At 40.3% G+C, this 16503-nt stretch overlaps 1 protein-coding gene across 43 annotated transcripts in view; it reads right to left on the reverse strand.

The window, feature by feature from the left end:
• Positions 1 to 16503, reverse strand: part of ZBTB20 (zinc finger and BTB domain containing 20) — an 846256-nt gene that overhangs the window by 35261 nt on the left and 794492 nt on the right. For 40 of the 43 annotated variants that reach the window (XM_043474915.1, XM_043474934.1, XM_043474916.1 and 37 more), the window contains 2 exons: positions 14352 to 14516; positions 13773 to 13960 (listed from right to left, as the gene is read on the reverse strand). In XM_043474915.1, coding sequence (XP_043330850.1) covers positions 13773 to 13960; positions 14352 to 14362 — 199 coding nt within the window. In that variant the 5' untranslated portion in view covers positions 14363 to 14516. The remainder of the gene's footprint in view (positions 1 to 13772; positions 13961 to 14351; positions 14517 to 16503) is intronic. The other 3 variants (XM_043474957.1, XM_043474958.1, XM_043474959.1) reach the window with 1 other exon arrangement.

Raw genomic sequence — 16503 nt, forward strand, 5'->3', positions numbered from 1 at the left:
CAGTGGGTATCTGTGATACACTTTGTTTTGTTGGTCTGCTGAAAGAAAACAATTAGGTGAAAAATCAGTAACTCTACTTTTACAAATGGGAGAAATTCTCACAAACACACTCTCACTTTTGCTCAGTTCTCCCTATCACATTCCTTCATTCATTCATTTGTTCAATAAAGATTTGCTGAGCTCCTACTATGACTAAGCACTTCTCTGTTAGGTGCTAAGAAATCAGCAGTGAACAAGATAGAATTTCTGCCCTAACAAATTCTTCCACCCAGACAAAATAAAAAATTAATAATTTAACTTCTAGAATATTATTTGAGGACTAGGAATAATTAATTTGTCTTACCTAGTATTTCTTCTGATTCTTTCTCAAGCATGTCTCTTGAAGGTCCACACTCCTTTAACCAGGAAGTTCTGTCCTGAAACTCTCTCTATTGTATATTCATTCCTTTCTTGGATACAATGTTGAGAGTTCAGATTGCAACTGGTATCTTTTTTTTTTTTTTTTTGGTAGAATTGCAACCCTGAGGATCCAGGATCATTACTTTGCAAGCTATACATGTATTTTCTCTGTAAATATTGTATCATTTAATTTGCATCTTGGGTTCTGCTGATTAGCCAACAACATGTGATTTAAGGAATACAGCATATGAGATGTACAAATCATGACTCAGTATGTTATTATTTTAAAACTCGGACTTAGGATTTATACTGACTTGCATACAATCTAGTTAAGCATTTGATCTGCGACTATTACTAAAAGCCTTATAGCTCAAGTTCCATACCCGTGTGTCTCTGGAATTCTATACTCAGCAGCAAAAGGGCTCCACAGTTGAGAGAAGCAAATGCCTGAAGTTTTATCTATCCATTACCTCAAACTACATAGGCACCCCAGGACAGGAAAGGCTCACTGGGTACAAAGAACCAACAGGTCTCACTGAATTTCTTAAGACTATGCTTTTTCCCAACTGCTGAAAACTGCTTCAGAATGGAGGAAGGTAAGTGAGCTGAGTGATTAAGAGCAATCCTCCTTGGCACTAAAACACATTTACACTTCAAACTTTACCTCTATTTTGATTTATTTCAAAATACTCTGAAGCCATTAGGCAGACCGTCTTTCAGAAAGATACTAGATGCATTTCTTCAGTTGTAAGAGTGTCATCTTAGAAGGGGCCCTCTCCTCTGTCTGACGTGGCAGCATGGCAGTGTGCCCACTCTCAGGACCTGATGCTTTGGCCTCGTCGGGTAATAGGGCTGGGAGACAGACCGTGAAAAGGTGCCTAAGCACAGTAGGGACAGCCACGACTTCCACAGTGCACTCTGAGGACAGACAACACACGCATCCACTCTCCATAATGTGAAAATCTCTCACAGATTAGAACATACTTGAGGACAAGAAAGAACATAGTAGCTTAATACTACACTATAATGTAAATAATAGGCTAAACCTTTCCAAGCCCGTGAAAATAGATTCAGAAACTTTTTTTTTAAACTTCTCTGAGCCAGTTTCCTTATTTGTAAAATGGAGTGTTTCGTAAAGAATGATATCATGTATTTGACACAAAGTAGATGCCTAGTCATATTAGTTCTCTTCCAATATTTAAAAAACACAAGAAAAACAGGGGAATAAAAGCAGGAAAAAAGATGATGGAAAGGATCAGGCCTGAATCTCAGAAGGGACAAGGACAGGGGCATGGCCTTTTCCTGAAGTGAAGAGTAGACCCTCCTACAGACCCACAGCTTCTGTCTCAGTCACTCTCAGCAGGAGGAAGGGATGGAAAACTTGCTACAGGCTTCACTTATGTTGCATCACTTTTAGTCCATATTTATTTAATAATTTAAAACCCTTACACTATAAGCAAATGCTCAGATTCACTGAGCACTGTCTGGTCTGTTCTGGAGCTTCCATATAGCACTCCCTCTAACCCTTATACTAATGCTGCAAGATAGACATTATTGTCATTCTCATCATGCACTCGAGGACATGGAAACATAGGGAGGTTAAGCAAAGACAAGTAAACTTCATGCATATGCTGAAGTTCACAAGTAAAAGGGCAAACCAGCCAGGCCTTGGGGTGAGAGCAACACTTGGTCAAACCCTTAGTCCATCATCAACATGTTCAGGAAATAGCTTTTGAAGTCTGTCAGCACGCTTGCGGGCTCCCTGAGAACCCACATCAGACTTTCTCCTTTGAATCTTAGTTTCCTTTTAGGGGGCAGGTTTGAGGACATAGGTTCTGACTGGGGTTCGTCCTGGGGAAGTGCCTCTTGCCTTCTTTTAGTTCCCTGACACCAGTCTACGGAAAGTTACACACTGGTGTCCACATTGGCATGCGTCTGTGTGCCTATCTTCTTAGGGAGTTCATAGACCCTGAGAGGCAGGCACAGTCATGGTGCTGGTGAAATACCCGAGGCCTCCAGGTCAGGAATTCCTCCTCTGGAGGGAAATGCTGCGTGCGTGCTAAGTCACTTCAGTCGTGTCCGACTCTGTGTGACCTCCTGGACCTCAACCTGCCAGGCTCCTCTGTCCATGGGATTCTCCAGGCAAGAATACTGGAGTAGGTTGCCATGCCCTCCTCCAGGGGATCTTCCCGATCCAGGGACCCAACCTGCATCTCCTGCATTGCACCAGATTCTTTACCATCTGAGCCACCAGGGAAGCCTGGAGAGAAAGGTTACCCTCTGCTTAAAGTGAAAGTGAAAGTCGCTCAGTCATGTCCAACTCTTTGCTACCCCATGGACTATACAGTCCATGGAATTCTCCAGGCCAGAATACTGGGGTGGGTAGCCTTTCCCTTCTCCAGGGGATCTTCCCAACCCAGGGATCGAACCGATGTCTCCCACATTGCAGGCGGATTCTTTACCAACTGAGCTATCAGGGAAGCCCTACCCTCTGCTTAAAGCCTCAGCCCATTGTCACTACTGGAGGACACCAAAGCTGCTGAGGAGTGCTGCTCAGCCTGTCAGCCCAGGTGTATGAGGCTGCTTCAATTACCCCTCTGGAACCTGAAGTCAGGAATAAAATCGAATAGGCTAGACTTAGGGATTTTTTTTTCCTTCAAATTAGGAAAAAAAAAAAAAAAACACCCAAAACCCAGGCCTAAGTGGAAAAACCTATGATATTTTCCTGGGAAAAAAAACAGATAGACTTCCTCTTCCATGGGGTTAAGTTCTCAAGAGTTGAAGTTCAGAATTTGCAAGTGCATTTTCCATAAGATGTGGGATTACACCCTGTAGCTCAAATTTATATACACTTTCCTTTCATTATCTCCTTTATATCCAAGTACCAGTTGAGATATGAGGCAAAGAGACAATAAGTGATTATACAGGAAAGGAAATGATTATGGCAGAAAACTGAATGGCAAAGTTAATTTAGTCACCACTTCTTGAAATTCTTTTTGTGGTATTCTACGTGCCACACCAAGCTTTCTTAAACATTATGTCTGCCCTCATCTAAGGCTGCGTGAGATTTTGGTGTAAAATTGATAACATGAACCTAGCTAAAACCACTGAGGATAAATGAGTCAGGGAGAATTCTTTTCTGGAGTTGGAGAGGAAAGGAAAACCTCCTCAAGGTCCATTTTGACGTCAACTATGAATTCATTGTTCCCTGTGAAATTATAAAAGCTCGAACTCAAAATTCCTCCATGTGGCTGTTTGTATAATTTCTAGTAGCGATAAAATAATTTTCTTACTTAGTTTTACAGTAATTTAATATCAGAGCAAAATAACATTTCATTTAGTTGTTTCCAGATCACCACCCTAAAGTAGGAGGAATTGCAGATACTTTGTGTCCAAAGTGGCCTTAGGGAAGTCTTTAACCATCAAAGAGAACAATACAGACTAAGTAAACAAGTTAAACATGGCCCACAAATAACGAACTTGACGATGTCTGTGACAATGAGAGAGTACATTGAGAACAACACATAGGCTTGTTGTTAGTAACTACTTCAATTGGTTCTATCATGAAAGACAGTCACAGAATGTGGCATTTTTAAAATGGGTTATGCTTTGAAATAACTTGTTTTAAAATTTTTTAGAAAATGGAAAGGCTCAAAGTATATAATACCTGTCCTCTACCTAATGCTCAGAGATTACTGAGGGTTAGTGAATATTTGTGAAGTCATCCAAAGAAGATGTAACAATTTTTGCAAAACATTATTTCTTATTAGCTACAGGGAAGAGAAAGAATTAGAAAAAGAATTAATGTAATAAAATTACTGATTCTTTGGGCTTGGGTAGTGATTTCAAATTTCCTTTACATATATTTATCATCCCAATTGCCCTATAAAATGAGAGATCTAATTCTCTCACCTTGCCTATTTAATTGCAGAGTCTCCCTTAACACTGGGTTTTATTTTTCAGTCTATAAATGGGCTTGGGGCTGCTGTATCATAAAAATATTCATACCCTGCTTATGCATTACCTGTTCATTATTTCTTTTTAAAGTATTAAGCTTTTAAAAAAAAACTGATTCATAATTGTTGCTTTCCTATTCAATTCTCTTTGCTCCTGAACTCTTTTGTATGGTGTTTTTGTGGCACATCTGACTCTTTTCTCTTGGCAGCCTCCAGGGAGCTACCCATCCTCCTTGTCTGAGCACCCAACACCGCAGACCCTTCCTCTACCTGGTGGTCCCTCTCAATTGTCCTGCTTTTCAAATTTCCTTTACATATATTTATGCATATATGCTGTCTTAGACCATCTTTTCTTTCCTTCCTTTGAGGGTTAACCATTTTCTTTTTCTTTCTTATCATGCAATGTATAAATATTTCTTAAGGTTCTATTTTCTTTTTTTTTTTCCTCTCAACTAAATCTTTTTCAAATTTACTTCACATTCATGACTTAATGTATAGCCCTTTTGGTCAAAGCATTTGCTATTCCTAATTTCAAATCCCTCCTGTTCTACTCCAGAATTCTATTTAGAGCTTGATGTTAGCTGTCTCCACAGGGTCTACCCCTGTTATCACATACTCAGTGAAAGTGAAAGTGTTAGTTGCTCATTCGTGTCTGACTCTGTGTGACCCCATAGACTGTAGTCCGCCAGATTCCTCTGTCCATGGGATTCTCCAAGCAAGAATACTGAGTGGGTAGCTATTCCCTTCTACAGGGAATCTTCCTGACTGAGGGATAGAATCGGGGTCTCCTGCATTGCAGGCAGATTCTTCACCATCTGAGCCACCAGGGACATCTCATACTCAGCATTGTATAAAATTGACTTGTATTCTGTCCTCTAGTTCTTTTTCATCTTCTCTCTTTGACTTCTTGGAACTGTCTTTGATGATTTCTTTTCTCTTATCTAATACTCTGTTAGCTCCTGGAGCTGCCCACCCACATCCATAAAGTCTGTTGAGTCTAGATCCTCCTTATGCCCCTTTCACCAGCCCCCTCAGGTAACCAACAATCTGAACTACTGACAAAGCTTCCTGGATTTTGTCTTCTCTCTACTCACCTTTTTCCATGTACAAGCATGTTCCACATCCCCGCTGCTAGATTAGATCTTCCCAAAGCAAAGTCCAGATCATGGCAACCCCCACCTAAAACCCCGCCACAGACTGCCTTTGCCCCAGAATGCAAACATCTTATACCTTTTCCTAATGCCTCACCACCAATAAAATTCTGTCCATCCTTCAAGGGAGCTCAAATGGAACCTTTCCTGATAAATTAAACTGGATGTTAATGTTAACTGGATTATAATATATTTTGTGAACTTTCTAACTTCTAAGATAATGGTGATTTGATGGTATGGACTAAGAATTCTTGGTGACAGAGTCTGTTTGTCCCCACCTTTCTGACCCTGCAGAACTCACTGTAGTGCCAGACACCTAAGATGTACTCTACACGTGGTTGCCAAGCCAGTGAATTGAGTGAATTAATGCTCTGGTGCATCCGAGTACACAGGGATGTAGCTTTAACCACCCTGCAGGGTGGTTGGTGTGAATATGTCTAAACTTTTCCATGAGACTTTAAGTCTCTGAGTAAAGGGCTCCAGTTTATATTAAAAAAAAAAACTATATCAAAGAGTAAGATTATATCTTTGGCTCTTCTACTCACTATATTGAGAACCTTTTGGTATGACCCTTGTTGTCTTTGGGCCTCAGTTTCCCCATGTGTATAATAATAGGTTTAGACCAGCTTAACTTTACTCTCTTTCAATGCTGATAAAAAGTTCTAACTGCAATACGTTCCTTAGAGAGAACAAAAGATGTAGGAGCAGAAGAAAAGCAAAAAAAAGAAAGCAGCTGTGCTTATTCAGCCCATGTGGTAATGAGAGGTTTTACTATGGTACCTGGTATGAATTTGATTGGTGGAAGGATCTGACTTGAAATTACCTTAAAGCAAGGAATTCCTAGACTCCTCATGCATGCTCTCAGTTGATCACATGATCTGTCTCTGAAGACAGTACTACATTTTTTTAAGTCAGAATGTGAGAAGCCCTGACAGATATGAAGGAACACTAATTTTATATAATGAAATTTGCCCACGAGTAGAGGAAGCACATATGAAACTGTCACCAACGGCTGCAGATAAAAATTAAAGATGTGCTCCAGCAAGATAAGAGATGGCAAAATGAAGAATGGAACCCTGAGGATCAGCAGTCAGCCTTGACAATTACACATGGACAATCACAAGCACATTCATGTAGTATCTGGCAGAGTGAAAGGCATGGTGTGACTCAGAGCAATGGGCCACAGGACCAGATTTGCCAAGGGACTGATTGCTAGAGTCTGGAGGGAACACGAGTCAGTGACTGAGTTCCAGCATGGCACTTCTAGGTGACTCTGTGACTCCTGGAATGAACCTCTTAATATGGAAAGTTATTTTGAACCATTTCATCAATAAATTATCTCTAGATGTTGCCTAATATTTGCCCACATCTACTGATCTCATGCAAAGAAAGACACTTTTACCCATTAGAAAATAAGTGGTGTCTTGCTTTCTTATTTATCTGGAAAGCAAATGTCTCCAAAGGAACATCCAGTTCAGCCCAGCTGACTTTTAATGACAGGCGATGTGACTCAAATACAGACTGTCCTGTGAGTTTATATTAAAATGAGGCAAACTGTAAGAAAGTTTGAGTCTGGTAACTGAACTTCTCTGTTTGCTGAGAACACCAGGCTCTTTCTGTGCCTCTGTGGTTTTGCTTCTGTCCCTTCTGGCTGTAAGGCCATTCACTCTCTCCGCTGCTTTACATATACCTAATCCTTCCTGATCCAGGTCTAATGTCATCTTTCTTGAGAAGCCCTTCCCACTGCTTCAGGAGCCTGGGAGCCTTTTGTGCATCGTCAGACACTTCCATATTGTAATCGTCTGTACCCTTTACAGGTTTAAAAGTTGGTGAAAGTGTGTGGGAACACCACAAGTTCCTAAAATTTGGGGACAGTACTTTGTTTGTCTCTTCAGCCCTGGTCCCTAGCTGAGGTCTTGGCGCAGACGCAGGGGTCTGACAGCATTTAATGTGTGACTAAATGGAAGAAGGCAGGAGTGAATGAGGTAAGACTGACTTCCAGAAGTTACATTAGCATTGTAGGGAAAGGATAATTTTTATTAAAAAGAGGGACAATTTTATAAAAAATAGATTATGACATGAAACTCCAAGATATATGATTTTAAAAAATAAATGTGTCCCCAGATATACTATGTGGAAACTCTAGGAAATTAGAGTAAATAAGAAAATTAACTGGCCTTCTAATGTATAAGTGTGGGATTAAGAACTGAAACCTCTAAATAAGAGGGTATCATAGGTAATAAAAATAATTCCAAAGAAATTATGTGTCAATTAACTCAGAGAAGGAAAGAAGGGAAAGACTATCTTTAAAGAAATGAACCCACACATATTAAGTAAAAGGTTTACTTTGTTAATGAAATAGCAGGAAAAACAAGTTTAAACTGTTAGTGATGAAAAGGTAAATATATAATTCTTTATAGGAAGTAGAATAAAGAGAAATGTGAGACACTCTGGGGACAATGAGAGCATTTAGTTGCATCAAAGATGCTCTATTTACTGTTTAACTGATATGGAATCTTATTAGAAAATTAATAGAAAGCCATAAGATAATAACGATCTGTAGTGACTTATTTCATCCCATTTTGGCTCTATTTCTTCTGCAAATTAGTGTGACCCCAAAATGTTTTCAGGATTGTCCAACTTGTCCTAAATTCCATAAATAAACTCTTTCAGAGGATGCTGTTTTTTGCCATGTCTCTATTACAGTTCTTCACAGATGGACCATTTTTGTCCTTCCAAAGTCTAAGAATAACTCTTTCAGTTATCAAGACATACCAAAATCCAGTTCAGCTGCTCCTGTGGGATTCCAGTTAGTTTAGACACATCTGCTGAGATACACGCATTTGAATCCAAATGAAGCTTTTGTTTGATGATACATTTTGAACATTTATGAAGGTTTTTTGGGGGCCAAAATGTTTTTCATTTTTTGGCACTCCAAACAGAGATCTTCAGTTATAAACACTGCCTTCTGAGCACCTCCAGCAGAAATCCAATCTTTTCATATGAACAGGTGCCTCAGGAAGTTTTTGGAATGTTTTACACTGAATCAGCTTTCTGATTGGAAACTTTCTGAACACGCAGTCAAATTTGCCAAAGAGACCTTCAAACTTGCATGAGTGGTTTTCACTCATCCAGACATACATTCACACATACAGATAGCCCAAGTGAAAGCAAGTCAGAGCTCTGTAAACCTGAACTCTTTCTCTTAAAGGTTAAACACAACACACAATCAAACTAAACAAAAGGAATAAATACATGACAGGAGAGATAATGAATAAATAGCAAGAACCTCTGTTCAACTTCTCCATAAGCATGTTCCCCTTAAATTTAGATGTTAAATTTAGAGTTTAGATGACACATCCCTTCAGTAAAAATCCACCCCAGTTTCAAATAATGCTCCAAGCATTTGTGTTCTTAAACACTGTGGCTGGGGGGATGGTTACTAGTTCTTTTCACTAACAAACTTGTTCAAACAGTTCTTTTTGAAACACTTCCTTCTCTAACACAAATAGGTCAACCAGATTCAAATCTGAAGGAATGAAAAACTACTCTCTAAATCAAGGGTTCTTTGGAAAAACTTCTATTTTACCTGAGTCCCTACAACTTTTCTTTTCCAGTTTGAATATAAACTGAAAAGCCATTACAGAGTAAGACAACTTTTGAAGCCTTACGCCTGAACAGTTATTACAGAGTAAAATCACTTCCCCATTGGGCATGCCCGGAATTCAGGGGAAATCTGCTTTCAAGTTTGTCTGATGGCCCTGGACCAGATGCTCCAAGGTGGCCAGAAACCTTTGTCTACACCCACTTAGCAGATTTCTGGCTCTTTATCAGGAACTAAGAGGTTTATTTGCAGAAATGAATCATTTCCTTCAAAATATCCTTTACCCTATTTACATGCTTGCATATTCCTTCCATTTTGTTTTCCCCCTACAGCTTTACTAAGGGAATTAATTATCTAGAAGAACAGGAACATACAGTAAGTACATCTGAGATACAGGATGAGACACAGTATGTCATCTATTAGGCCTGGCTAAGACCAGCAGCTGATGCTAAATGGGAAGGAACATGCACCAAATGTTTTTTAATCACAAAGTTAGTAATTAATTGCTCTTTAAAATACATTTTATGCTTCTTTCTGTCTGTGTACATGAAATGCACATTTATTACATGCCAAAAATTACAACATTATGGTTTAAATGTGACTGGCACGGAAGTCCGGAAATCAGAGTTAACGTTCCCACAGCAACTTTAATTCTGTCCGTGTGCACATGTAGAGCTCTAATCGTCTTCCGTTCCAGGATAATACATATAGATGGTTTGGGAAGGGAAGCTCAAGACCCATATCCTCAACTGTAGTTACCGGAAAAAAACAAAGGATAAAAGCTGTGCTCCTTTCCACGTACGTGGATAAAAAACAATGTCCTCGCGCCTGGTGTTGTGTAATCCGGGAATGAAAAAATCCGCTGTGATGTCGGCACTCAAGGGGACAGTTTCTGTTGCTGTGGGAACCTGAACTTTGCATTTCCTGACTTTGGGGTAATTAAAATGTCAGCCTTAATGTGGCATTAATGGAGTTTGCCATAAAGAAATCCTCTTTGTTTTGTTCTCATAAAAAATTGCTTAAAAGTTCATAATGAACCAAGTGTACTAAACTCTTCGGTCTGGGGGGACTGACGCAAAGGTTTGGGAGGGGGAAGGCCAAGTGAGGTGGAACGCCTGAGAGCAAAGAAAGAGACCACCCTGCTCCTCCCTCGAAAATGCTCAGCCCCTTAAGATTCATGCTACCTACAGAGCTAAAGTTAAACCCGCCCACACAACAGTTTGGTAATGTGTAAAGGTTAAATTAAAAATAAATAAAAACTGTTAATGCATAAGTGCATCTTGGCAAGGACACAAAAAATGAGATAATTTGATGAGGCCAGTGCAAGACACGAGAAGGTAAGTAACCACAGATGTCAGCTTCCAACAAAACAGACATCAAACTAGGTCCTTCCAAAGTAGGGAGGCAGCCAAAGGGGGTTGGGGAAATCGCTCCTCCCTTCGACCGGAGCCTTATCTGGAGGAAGACAAAATGGAAGTGTCTGTCACATGTACATGACTGAGATGTGCTAGGCTTGACAGTTGTCAAGAAAGGTTTTCCTGGGAAGAGCTCCAACCGCTCTCCTGCGGTAGGAGAGTAGGAGTAGGTCTAGTCCTACTTCTCGGTTTAAATGGAGAGGCTGGCTCCACCCATCCTCAGCCTACGCCTTGGAAACTGTTCTGTCAGACGCCTAGGGGTTCGATGCCCTTTGCATTCGGAAGCTCATTTTAATGGCTCCCATTACCATCATCTGCATTTGTTTACCACGAGATTGTCAGAAGTGGTGAGGAGGTGACACGCTAAGGGGTGGTGGGGGAATATTTCTAGAAGGTGATCATAGTGGGCGCACTGGAAAGGAGCACGTGTTTCAGTAGTGATATTAACCTCATCATTTCACCAAGGAAAGCATTTCTCAGCCATATTCCCTCTTGCTTTGACTTTTACTGGAATCTTTGCTGGATTTGAAGTGGCTCAGGAGGTTAAATAGCCATCTGAGAATTTCAGAGGTCACACTTGTCCTTTTTCTCCAAAATATGGGCTGTGTCCTTTAGAGGTAACAGCACCATGGGTTGCCCACCCTGACCAGTTCATAGGCAGAACTGACTTTGCATTCATGGGGATGCTTATTCACCGTGTTCTATAACCCCATCACCAATATGAGTAGTTGCACATTTTCAAGAAACCTGTTTCGAGCCAGGAATACGATCTCCAGACTCAGAACAGAGAATTCAGGTTGCTCACAGTGACAGCAAATCCACAAACATCCCCCTCTCTCCTCCCCCTAATTATCAAGCATTCATCTATATGGGTGTCAATTTTCTTAGTTTTCCCATCTGTAAATTGGGAAGAATTATAATGACTGACAGAAAATGGTCATTAAGCCATGCCTAAGAATAATTTAGCTAAACACATGACAAATAAAAAGGTGCTATAAAAATTCAGGCACTTGTGAACACTTAGAACACCACATACTGGTGGAATGTTTCTGAAGTTAAAGATACTAACAAGTCAAGGGCACTATTTTTAAATGCCCCAAATCTGTTAGTTCTAAATAGAAACTGAATATTTTACCTTAAAGAAATTAGGCTTTTAAATTAATCTATGGTAAGAATGACATTTGAAAGTAAAAAAAAAAAATTCTCTTGAATGCAAGAAGAGCATCCAAAAATTTTAACAGCTTAAAATAAATCTCTTTCCTGTCTTCTCTCAAGCAATCTCCAAATGGACAGATTTCTGTGAATCTTTCCTCAAAACAATTTTCTTCTAAGTGTAGGCTCAAATCAGGACAAACTACAATCCAAATATATTTGGAGAAAAGTATAATCAATTTAAACAACAGGTTGGAGCAGAAAAGATCTACACATCTTAATGGCGAAATCAGAATGACTTTCTGAACAGCTGGAGATTCGCTTTCTCCTCCCTATTTGTTCCCCTTCCAATTGCATTCAGACCTAACTGAGCTCAGATCCACTAGCTTCCTCAGGGTCACCAAGGGGCTGCTCCTTGTACATATTTCATGTTAATGTCACAGGCTGGCCAAAGGATGCTTATGGTAAAGTATAATCAACAGCCCAGTGCTGTTTCTTTCTATTCGGCAAAGCATTCATTTGGCTGTAACGGGATTTCTGGGCTAAGGCCATTCTATGTAATCTTCCCCATAAGCTGTGGCAGAAAGCCAGACGTTGGAGGTCTGCATGCAGGAGCTCCAGGCCCTTCTCCACAGGAACAGGCTACCTTCCTGGTAGGTAGGGACAGTGCGCACATGTCTATGGGCACCGTGCCATGCTATTTTCCAATTCTTCCTGTAATTACTATTAGGCTGGAGACTGCCAGGCAAGAAGGCCAAGAATGTTACTATTTTGACGGTCCACAGAACACAGTCCCCACTTCTGACCCCCAAGTTTCTCTATGGAATCAGCACCTTGGTACAATGCACACGGGTTGCAGACACTTGGCTCTTGTTATTTCTTGTTTCGTTTTCTTGCGACAGCTGAAGTATGGTCTCAGCTCAGTCATAAGCAGAAAAAGGTGAGGTCCCTTATCTAGAGGCTATTATGATGAAGAACATACAGAATGGAATGTCCCAGCCTCATTCACCTCTCGCCCTTTCTGCAAAGTTTTATGTTTGCTTTGTCAGAAAAATAACAATAGGAGATTTAAAATCTCATTTCCTAATTAATAATTTTTGCTTTGTGGACAGGATAAATGGAGTTCTTTTCTGAAAAGAAAACTTTCTTGGTCTTAGCTTAATCCAAAGAAGAAGACTCCAACTTTCTGCCTGACATCCATTGTGGAGGTCAGTTCTGAATAGCTGTTGGAATAAAAGAATATTCTCTCCCAATGGACTCCAAGTTATCCTATTCCCTTCTATCGTCAACACTCATGTTGCTTTCTCTCTGAAGTACTGAGTTATGTTTCAGAAAGAGAAAATATCTTCTAAACGTGATTTATCAACTTTCTTAAAAGAGAATTTGAAGAAGTGATTCTCAGATTAGTGGGAAGACAGTGAAAATAAACAGCAATGGAGTGATTTCAATAGCGACAATCTCATTAAGCTGCCCATTTCCAAATTTAGCCCGTAGGCAGTTTTTTTAATTAAAAAATATTTTTAACCTGAATTCTTATTGGCTACGTGAAGTCTGGGTGGCTTCTGAATTCTTGGAAGCCATTCTCTTTTCTTCTATAAATTTATGCTGTCCTTTAACCACTTCAAAATAAATTAAAAACTGGAAAGAGAAATTCAGCCAAGCTACAATAACTAATGCAAAGCTGACTTGTGTTATGTAATTTCAAAATGGAAGTTTCCTTTTGAGGTCCATATTTGGTCATTGAATTTCGTCATGGTGGAAATACCATTATTCAGATCACGGGGACAAAAGAATAATTAGAAAATAGCAACACAGCTTCTGTTTTTGAGTTAATGTTATGAAAGAGAATGTGGTTCATGTAATTAATCTGCCTTTTGAGGCCAAATGACTGGTCACCTGGTTTTAAAACACACTCTAGCTTTGAAAATATAGATGCTGGCTGACTCAAAATGGTGGTAAGTTACTTTTGGCTACTTTGGAAGACCGAATGGAAACAGCTTGCTCTGAATGCAGAAAAGCCCGAACCCGGGGGGAGAAGCCTGCTCCAAGTACCGTGAAGACACCATCACCTCAGTGGTGTAAGTGGTGTACTCACAGTCAGATGACCCGGTATGAGCGTGCGAGTTTGTCAGTGAATGTGTTGAGTGGATGAGGGCTGAGCCTGGAGACAAAACAGCTTCAAAGTTCAGGCAGGGAAGGCCCGGCTTGGCGCTGGATCCACCCGGCTGAGTAATCTCATTCTCCTCAGATGCCTTCTGGTTTTCAGCTGTCTTGGGTTTCTTCCTGAAAATAAACAAAGGGCCCTTTGAAGGAACTGACTGCATATTTGGGAAAAGGCATTTTTAGAATCTGTTAAAGATAACTTGATTTTTTTTTTTTTCCTGAGGGGGGATGGGAAGGAGTCCAGTATGTCCCTTGTTTTAAAACAAGCTGATTCTTGTTTTTTTTTTTTTTTTTTTTTCCCCTCCAGTAATGGCCTAACTGGGAACACATGAAAGCATATGGGCCAAGCAAACAGCACCACATTTGGACTCTGTTGGCTGCATAAAAAGACCCTGTCCCAGAACTTTAGACAGCTTGAGCTACGTATGGCTGACATTATCCAAGAAAGCATCCTTTCTTCCCCCCGTAAGAGTTTTAACATGGTCTGGAAAAATACTAGTGGAGGCTTTACCGTTCTAGCATTTGTCAGGAAGCTTAGAGACAGGACCCGTGGAGTAATGGGAGGAGCACTGGGCTGGGAGTCAGGAGACTTGAGCTATGGTACTAGCTGTGCCTCTAACTTGCTGTGTGGCACTTGGGCACCTCACTTCACCTCTCTGGGCTTCAGTTTCCTCATCTGTAAAATAAAGGGCTTGGATTAGAAGGCCTTAAAGGTTCCTTCTGGTTTTCAGTTTCTATTCATGGAACACATTACGGAACAGTCAACTTTCTTGCTGTTATTAGATTTTGTTTTAGATCAACACATAATTTCAAATCACAATCTAAACTTGCAGGCTGTACCAATGAGAGGGGTAGTGATGAAAAACTTTGTTAGAGCAGCAAATGAAAAGTGAGAAGAGCTTAGACTCCAGCAGGTAAAGAAGGAAGATGTCACATAGAGATCCTCTATTCCAACTCTTTACTCATCTGAAGTTTAAGATTCCCTTTTAGAAAAATAATTTACTGCATGATCCTGGAGTGCAGGACTGTGACTGTGTGTTTGGGAAGAGAAGGGTGAAGGGAAGTAGAAAGTAATTGTGATTTGGGACCAGGAGTAGGAAGAGGCAGAGCTCAACTGTCAGTCAGCCCCTCTCCCTCGGACCACGCAGCTGATATAAATGAATACATACTTAGCTTACGCTGCACGCACCCTTGGCCCTAGTCAAATCAAATTATTTGTCATACTCTGAACACCGCCCCACCCACCCCCGCCAGTTTCCTTGGCTCTAAGCTTTTTCTATCATCATAGTATAGTGAACAGAAAAAGTACTTTTAAAAAATATTTTCTGGTAGAAGATTATGTGTGGTACAGAATTTGTTGTAAGTGGGTCTGTTCCCATGTTTCCCTTGTTTCTCTAAGCATGGCAATGGACTTGTTATACAGAATATTTTGTATTGAAATTTGTTGTACTGGGTAGTTAAATCTGCCCTCGCAGAATATGGTGTTATGAATTAGCATGCTGTGTTTCTGGTCCAACAGGTTGTGAAATCAAATCTGCTTTTCCAGAGGGCAGGAGGCAGAGATGGCATGGTGAAGATGAAAATAGAGGGAGAGCGTTTAGACATATTTTTAGGATGGAGGAAGCCAACACAAAAGCAACAAACGGCAATCCTTTACCAACTCTTTATTAAATGGTGACAAAGGAATGAACCTCCAAATCTTGATTGTCTATGTGGGCCTCTAGGAACTGGTTTCTGGTTTTCAGTGTAAGGAAGTACCCGAGATTAGAGTTCCCAAAACCCAACTGCTTTTTCTTCATGAAAATCAACGCTTCCTCTACAGTCCCTGTTTCTCTCACCACTGTCTGTCACCAGGTTTGTCACCATGTTGGACACCTCAGGGTCACACATCTTCTTCTGCCTTGAAGCCATTTTGTCAAGTCCTGACAATTGTGCATCCTTCATATTTTGCATACCTATGTTTCCTTTCTGTTTGCATTGCTATCACCTTAACACTTTTTATTTAGACTGTTGTTTACTTCCTGACTCCCATCCTCCTTGATTTCTCCACTGCCACAGCTTTGCCTTCACTAATCTGAATGACCATGTCAGGCTGGCACTCCAGGTGAATTCCATGTATATGAGACTGCAAACTCTCTAAGGGTAAAAAACATCATAGTTATTTTTTAATTCCCTGCGTTCACCCATTTGTTCCTTCTTCCTTCCCTCCACCTATTCATTTATTCATGTATTCGTTCCACAAATACTTACTATGTGCCTGCAATGTGCCAGCATGGGCTTGGAAATAAAACAAGCCTGGTTTCTGCCCCCCTCCCAGATTTGCTGTCTAGTGTATACCGTGAAGCAGAGTAGCTTAGACAAAGCTGTCATTCAATATAGGTTTGTTGATGGAATGAAATTGAGTTGAAATTAAAGTATATTTTGAGAATAGTTATAGTCTGAATCCCAATTAAGTTTCCTACTCTTTATGCAGCAGGGAAATCTACCTTGACAGGCTGTTTTCCTTGGAATCCAGAAGTACATTTGATAAGAGTAGGACTGTTTTGCCCACTAAAGCTAGGCTTGTCCTCATGGGTCATTTAAATATCGAGATGAAACACTAATGACAGACATCACTTAACATAAAAAATTTATTTCTGATGTTCATAAATAAGGTCTAGGCT

The sequence above is a fragment of the Cervus canadensis genome, chromosome 7 (assembly GCF_019320065.1).
Source record: "Cervus canadensis isolate Bull #8, Minnesota chromosome 7, ASM1932006v1, whole genome shotgun sequence".
In the NCBI taxonomy this organism is placed as follows: Eukaryota; Metazoa; Chordata; class Mammalia; order Artiodactyla; family Cervidae; genus Cervus; species Cervus canadensis.